The sequence below is a fragment of the Chionomys nivalis genome, chromosome 22, assembly GCF_950005125.1.
Source record: "Chionomys nivalis chromosome 22, mChiNiv1.1, whole genome shotgun sequence".
In the NCBI taxonomy this organism is placed as follows: domain Eukaryota; kingdom Metazoa; phylum Chordata; class Mammalia; order Rodentia; family Cricetidae; genus Chionomys; species Chionomys nivalis.
The window spans coordinates 52,692,205-52,700,111 of NC_080107.1; the positions used below are offsets into that span (position 1 = coordinate 52,692,205).

At 51.9% G+C, this 7,907-nt stretch overlaps 1 protein-coding gene across 1 annotated transcript; it reads right to left on the reverse strand.

Annotated features, from left to right (window-relative positions):
* Window positions 1-94: 94 nt before the first annotated feature.
* Window positions 95-3,079, reverse strand: Wdr38 (WD repeat domain 38). Its single transcript, XM_057754635.1, has 9 exons — window positions 3,002-3,079; window positions 2,237-2,357; window positions 1,457-1,573; window positions 1,281-1,378; window positions 976-1,056; window positions 766-897; window positions 525-674; window positions 260-307; window positions 95-178 (listed from the first exon to the last, which is right to left on the reverse strand). The coding sequence occupies exons 1-9, from the start codon at window positions 3,074-3,076 to the stop codon at window positions 95-97; spliced, it is 906 nt and encodes a 301-aa protein (XP_057610618.1). The 5' UTR covers window positions 3,077-3,079.
* Window positions 3,080-7,907: the final 4,828 nt, after the last annotated feature.

Sequence of the window (7,907 nt, forward strand, 5' to 3'; positions counted from 1 at the left end):
ATGGGGTAATCCCTGCATGCAGCCAAGATCCTGGTGGCTGCTTTCTCTGGTAAGTTAGGCAGAAGAGGCTCTCGGGACTTGAGCGGTGGGCTTGTCATGTTGCCGTACCAGCAGCCCCTGACACTAAGAGTTTGCCGTCGGGGGTGAAGACACAAGCGTGGGCCACATCCAGCAGGCCCTGTGGGTAGCACAGCATCAGAGTCAGGGTTGGCGGGCCCTGCCAGTCTTTGCGCCGATCCTGGTCAGCACTGTACCTTACCTTTAGGGTCTCCAAGCATTCTCCTGTGTTGCAGTCCCAAACTTTGACCTGGATGTAAAAACAGGCAGACTTTGGAGTTGTCAGTGTGTTCCCAAATTCCAAGCATGGCCTGGGCTCTTCTGCGGGCAAGCTTTAAAGTGCCACCCGCATAGCCTCTAGCACAGATGTGAAAGGTTCATAGGTTAGCATTGTTGATGCCACCATTGTGGGGCAGCCCAGTGCCCTTGCTGTGCAGCTAGGCCTATGGTACCTTGGGTGGACTTACTGTGCGGGAGTAACCAGCACTGGCTAGCCTCAGCTCGTCGGGAGAAAAGGCTAGGCTTTTCACCCAGGTGGTGTGTCCCTTGAGCTGGAAAAGAAGGCTGCTGGTTGTGGGCTTCCAGATGCGGATGGTCTTGTCCCAGGAGCCAGATGCCTAAATAGACACCCCTGAGCTCAGTGGCCTGCACCCTCGAGGGTCTGGGAGCAAATAGGGACTGGCCTGGAGCCCAGGTAGCCTGACTTACCAAGAGGCCAGATGCTGAGTAGCATAAGCAGCTGATGTTGCCAGTGTGGCCCTCCAACACCTGGTAGGAGACAGCTGCGGTTGCCACCCGCAGGTCCCAGATGTGCACAGTTGAGTCCCAGGAGCCAGTGGCCTGTGGGCAGTGACCATGAGTATGAACCAGCTCTTCACCGCTCCTGTGGCCACTGACATGGGCCGGGATGAAGCTCACCAAAGCGTTTGTAGTGGGGGAGAAGTCACTGCTCTGCACAGAATCACGATGCCCATCCAAGAGGCGAACATTGTGGCCAGACTGTAGAGAGAGTCTGAGCTCCAGAGATGAAGGGGGCAGTCCAGGAGCCTGTGGTCCTTTACTAGGCCTAGCCTTTGGGGCTACTGACCTAAGTGAGCTTGCTGGGCCTTGCCACAAGAGGGAGGGGCAGCGCGGGCTAGGGACTGCCGTGCAGGGAGGAGAAGCACTGGGGGTCATGGGTGCAGAAAGCACATACCTCTGACCCAGGCCCCATCTTCTCATACCTGTACCTCCCAGAGAATGACCCGCCTGTCCCAGCCACCTGATGCCAGCTGCCTTGAGTCAGGGCTGAAGCTGACTGTCTCCACACTCCGCTGGTGACCTGCAGACACCAGCCCAAAGGTGGGGAAGAGGACAGGACACAGCCCACAAAGGAGCCTAAGCAAGGCAGCCCTTTTACCTCTCAGCACATGCAAACACTTGAATCTTGTCACATCCCACAGACGAACAGTGTGGTCACAGGAGGAGCTGGCAACCAGGCGGCCATCAGGGGAGAAGCGGCAGACCTTGACTGGGCCTGAAGAGGCAGGGAACACTGGCATTGTCCTGCCCTCACAGTTGACATTTGTCATCTGGTTCTAGCCTCATGGCTTGACCTGAGCACAGCTGAACACAGGATCATCAGATTCAGACCCTCCTTCCTGTGACACCGGCACTGCCCACTCAGGTTCTCTGGCTCGTGGTAGTCACCCTGTCCCAACAATTCCCTCAGGCTTATCTATCCTGTGACCAAGAAAACCGTCCAAAAAAATTCACATGTGCAGGTTGACAGGCAACCTGGAGGACACAGGCTTAAGTGAAACAAGTCAGTTAAACACTGATGTATCCCATTGAGGGAGGAGGCTTCTAGAGAAGTCCAACATCTGGGATGGAGGAGAATGGGGTGTGGTTCTGGAGAATATGTACCATTGGCCTGCATATCTAGGGATTAGGAAATATGGTCTGACTGGGCTGTGAGGGCACACACCTTTAATCCCAGTACTCAGGAGGCAGGCCAGTACAGAATACCCGGACAGCCAAAACAGATCGTTCCAAAAAAGCAAAACAAGATTTGAGCTCAGGTCTCAGACTGGCTGGGCCTGTGAGTGTTGGAGGTTTGGCGTCACCCACTCCTGTTGCTCCAAACCTCTCCCCCAAAGTCCATGGTCACCGAGATAGGGTCCAGGTGGCTAAGTCCCACCTCTGTGGCCTGCCATTCTCCACAGCAACCGCCTGCTCCTGGTCTCCCATACATACACACAGCCGTCATCTGCGGCTGTGAGCAGGGTCTGGCCATCAGGGGAGAAGGCAGAGCAGTTGACCTGGAAGTCAGAAACGGGGCAAAAGTGGTTCCATGCCTGTCAAATGTTATTTGTCCCCTCAGCTCTAACCTGCCCAGGAACCCAGGGTGAGGGCATAAACTCCAGGTCCCACTCCATAGCCAGGACCCTGCGAACCTAGGCTGGAATCCAAATCCTAAAGCAAGTTCTAAATCAGGGAGTGAATTTCAGCCTAGCCTGGTGGCCTGAGCCTTTAATGCCAGCACTTGAGAGGCAGAGGCAAGCCTGGTCTACAAAGCAAGTTCCAGAACAGAAACTCTGAAAAAAAAAACAGAAGACTGACAAACTGGCCATAGTGGTGCAGACCTTCAATCCCAGCACCAGGGAGGGCAGGAGAACTGGCTGAAGTCTGAGCTTCCATTTTGAGCAGCCTGATGCTGCCTCAAAAGACAAAACAGATCCATGGAGAGTTTCTGGCTAAACAGCTACATAGTGAAACCCTTAGACAGAAAAAAGCCGGGCGAACACGCTGGAGACAGAGGCAGGTCTATATAATGAATTCCAGAACAGCCAGAGCCACATAATGAAACCCTGTCTCAAAAACCAGAAAGAAAAGATAATCCTAGAGGCTATACTTGAGCTCTGGAGAGACCCCACCAAGCCTGGTCAGAGCCCCGGGGGCTCACCTCCCCGCGGTGTTGACCGAAGAACCTCACTCTGCCCACGGCCAGCTTTGTTGGGGCCTCGATGTTCATGGGCATCCGCCACAGGGCCAGGCCCTCCTAAGCGAGCGCCAGTCCCCAGTCCCGTTGGAGGGTCGGTACAAGGTGGAAGGGTAAAGGAAGCTGTGTACGAGCAGTCTCCATGGTAATGGGGCGGAGTGCGCAGCCGCAGTCGGGGAGGTTTCTAGTAAGCCTCCGTGTAAGGCGGCTGTGATAGAGACCTTTTAGGTTACAAGAAGCTGCTGCAAGTAGGAGGGCAGGAGACACCAGTAACCTTGGGCCAAGAATTTGAGTAGAGTGACCTCTAGAGGGCGCGCCAGATACGCACCGGGACACCAGCTGCAAAGTCCCCACTGAATCCTTCAACTGGCTGAACAGGGTCCAATTTACCAGTGCTTAGTTGGGGCGGGGGACGGGTAGCGCTAGCACATGGTAGTATCCACGAAGAGCCAGACTTCCGTCCAGAAGTGGCTGGCTGGCTCTGGGCCTAGGGACAACATCCATCTCCACCCTCCAGGATGCAAGGAACAGGGCCTGGGATTGGAGGTACAGGTGGGAGGTTCCAGGAGCTCTCAGGATTGCACATGGATTGCTTGACCTGAAACGTGCAAAGAACAAACCTTTACAGATGTGGAAACTGACGGCTAAAGAAATACAGAGGTGGAGAGTAGTGCTGGTCCTGGGCTTGGTCTGTTCGTCTAAGGTCCCTTATTTCTTGTACCTCTGGGAAACAGGCTCCCAGGGGGCATGAAATGGGCAAGTCACTCAGTTCCTTCATCAAAGAGCTGAGGCCAGAGACAAGGCTCCCAGCTCTCCTACCCATCCCAGCAGGGATGGGTGTGGGGAGGTCTCCCCCTTGTGAATTGCAGACTGTGGGGTTGGGCAGGGCGGCAGCTTTGGGAGTGTCAAATTCAAGGGTTCCCAGCAGTGACTCATTCCCTTTCCCCCATAGCCCTTTGCCAGAATCTTCTCACGGGACCACTCTAGTCCTGCTCTATTTTAGGCTCTAGACAGTCAGGCGTGTAAGGGGGCGACAATGGCGGCTTTGAGCCGGGCCCACTCTCATCCTTGCTCCCAAAGGGCCCAAGTCACCGATCCCTGGCCTCTCCTACGCTCAGGCACCAACGCCCTGCACGCATGTCTCCTAGCCACCTGACTGCTACCCCTACCTTGGCCTGGTCACTAGACCACCTGCCTCTATCACCCTCCCCACCTATCCTACTTAGAGTGCAGTCAGGAAACACTGCAACCAAACGCCAGCTGGGTAGGAAAGGGAGTTTGGGGCTTTTTTGCTTGCTTGTTTTGCTTTTTCAAGATAGGGTTTCTCTGTATATCTTTAATCCCAGCCTGCTTCTGCTTCCCGGAGGCTGGGATTAAAGGTGTGCACCACCATGCCCAGCTAGGAAAGGGTTTTTAAGTGGTTTACACTTCCACATTGCAGTCCCATCATTGAAGGCAGTCAGGACAGGAACTTAAACAAGGCAGGAGACTGGAGGCAGGAGAGGATGCAGAGGCCATGGAGAGGTGCTGCTTACTGACTTGCTCAACCTGCCTTCTTATAGAACCAGGACCAGCAGCCCATATCTATGTAAAGTAGGTGAGGAGGAGCACTGCCTCTCAGGGGTGGTGAATGGTAGAAACCCTCCTCCAAATACGGATTTCCAAATTGCCCTTCCTGCTAAGCCTACTGCTGGGGACACTGGCACTGTAAAGAAGGCCTGGCAGCTAGGGGCTTCATGCCCAGCAGGTGTGCAAGCCCTGATTTTGGGCAGGTGCAGTCTCTGGGGACTCCTAAGGAGGTCACAGGAATGATGGTGACTCAGGCCCTGCCCAATGGTCTGGAGTACTCAGATCCAAAACCCTGTAACTGAATCCATTCTCCAGCTACCTGACTGCTCCTGGGGCCAAGAAATGCTTCCCTCACACCCATCACCCCTAGTAACGCCTAGGAAGGCCAAGGGAGGCATTTCATAGCATTTATCTTCTCGGGGAGTGTGTCCCACCCTGTCCTTCTTTAGGCCAGTGCAGTGGCCTTTCTCCTTGTGCCCTGCTCTGCGGCTTATCGCATCACAAAGCTAAATACACGTCAGCGCTCTTCTAAAGACCCAGGCTTACAAAGCAGAAGCCTCTAGTCCTTAGGCCAGGCAACTTGAGGTCATTTTCAAATGAGCAAGGCAGCAGGGAAGCCCAGAGCCAGGGTGAGGGCTTGTCTCTGGAAGACTGGGAAGAGCCAGGGCATCCGTGGGCATCACTTCTCCTCGTTCCTGAAGAGTCAGTCCTGATTCACAGCTGCTGCCTAGGGGTGAAGAGGGCCCGGTGAACCCTGGGGGAGGCTCATGACAAGCCCTGCAGCCCCAGCCACAGGCCCTGAGGTGACCCCAGTCCCTCTGTCAGCAGCAGTGGGCCCATGGAGTTTAATGTTTCTGCCCAAAGTTGCATGAGGAGTCTCTTCAGGGACATCCACTCAAGTGAAGCCATGGTTCTTGATTGGGTAACAGAGAGGAATTCTAAGGTGGGCAGGATGAAGCAGAACTGCAGTTTCTTGTTTTGGTGGTGGTTTTTTTTTTTTAAATTTATTTATTTATTATGTGTACAATATTCTGTCTGTGTGTATGCCTGCTGGCCAGAAGAGGGCACCAGACCTCATTACAGATGGTTGTGAGCCACCATGTGGTTGCTGGGATTTGAACTCAGGACCTTTGGAAGAGCAGACAGTGCTCTTAACCACTGAGCCATCTCTCCAGCCCCCGGTGGTGGTGGTTTTTAAAGATAGGAATTTTCTCTATTTAGCCCTGTCCTGGAACTCACTCTGCAAACCAGGATGGCCTTGAACTCACCGAGATTCAACTGCCTCTGCCTCCCTAGCACTGGGATTAAAGGTGTCAGCTACCACACCCATCGAGATTTATTATTAAATATTTATTGATTTATTATGTATATAGCGTCCTGCCTGCATGACAGAAGAGGGCACCAGATCTCATTACAGATGGTTGTGAGCCACTGTGTGGTTGCTGGGAATTGAACTCATGACCCTTGGAAAAGCAGTCAGTGCTCTTAACCACTGAGCCATCTCTCCAACCCCTACCCCCTGGCCCCCGCCGAGAACTGCTATTTATTAAGGGAGGTTTTAACTTCAATTTAAGTACAAAGCTAATAGATTCAGAGAAAGGATAAGGCAGAGCTGTGTGTGCATGTGGACTTCTCAAGGGATAGTTACATTTAAGCAATAACCATATATATGATTTTGGTGGCTCTCAAGTTATATCTGTAAGGATAGCTAGGCAACGTTGCCCTTTTCCCCTTTTTCAGTGAGTTTATAATAGGGACGACTCCAGAGTTGCTATGGTGGGATTTCCATTGCCACGAAGAGACACCATGACCATTGCAGCTCTTTGTTTTTTCTTTTTTTTTTTCTTTTTTTTTTTTTTATTTTCGAGACAGGGATTCTCCGTAGCTTTTGGTTCCTGTCCTGGAACTAGCTGGAACTAGACCAGGCTGGCCTTGAACTCACAGAGATCCACCTGCCTCTGCCTCCCGAGTGCTGGGATTAAAGGCGTGCGCCACCACCACCCGGCTACAACTCTTATTTATTTATTTATTTATTTATTTATTTATTTATTGGTTTTTCGAGACAAGGTTTCTCTGTGGTTTTGGAGCCTGTCCTGGAACTAGCTCTTGTAGACCAGGCTGGTCTCAAACCCACAGAGATCCGCCTGCCTCTGCCTCCCAAGTGCTGGGATTAAAAGGCATGCGCCACCACCGCCCGGCAACTCTTTTCTTTTTTTAAAGATTTTTTTTTTAATTTGTTATGTATACAGTGTTTTGCCTGCATGTATGCTTGCATGCCAGAAGAAGGCACCATATCTCATTACAGATGGTTGTGAGCCACCATGTGGTTGCTGGGAATTGAACTCAGGACCTTTGGAAGAGCAGCCAATGCTTTTAACCTCTGAGCCATCTCTCCAGCCCCCCATTGCAACTCTTATAAAGGAAAACATTTAACTGGGTGGTTTACAGTTTTAGAGGTTCAGTCCGTTGTTATCATGATGGGCCATGCACCGTGCAGGCAGACACGGGGCCGGAGAGGGAGCTGAGAGTTCTGCATCTTGCACAGGCAACAGGAAGTGAACTGAGACACTGGGCGTGGCTTGAGCATATGTGAAACCTCAAAGCCCCCCTCCACAGTGACACACTTCCTCCATTACGCCCTACCTACCTCAACAAGGCCACACCTAATAATAATGCCTCTCCTTTTGAAGGCCATTTTCTTCCAAACCACCACAAGTGCTATTGGTAGGATTTCAGTCTGATAAGGTTTACATAGATCATAAAGGTTACACAAGGGTTTCTTGTGTGTACAGCTGGAAAGGGGCAAGGCGTATATGCTTAGACCCTGAGCATGTTTTATGGCTACTTTAGCATTTTATTTGCAACTTCTCTATGAAAGGAATATTGTCTTTATGAAGGTAACCTTCACATTTCTTCCCTTGAGTCAGGGTCTTGTCATGTAGCCCAGACTGACCTCCTGCCTATTTCAGATTAAAGTATGCCTGGCCACAAATATTAATTGTGTTGGAATTCTTCTTTAAGACTTTATTTTATTTTATTTGAGTGTGTGTGTGTGCGTGCACATACATGGGTGGGTAGATGTAGTGTGCAATGTGTGTGATGGGTGCTCTTGGAGACCAGAAGAGGAGTTGAATCCCCTGGAGCTGGGGTTGCAGGTGGTTGTGAGCTGCTTTGTGTGGGGTGCTGGTAACTGAACCCTGGTCCTCTCCAAAAGCCACAAGTGCTCTTAGCTGCTGACCATCTCTCCACCCACCCATCCCTAAATTCCCCTTTGACTCTCAGCTGCCAGGAGTCTTCTCCC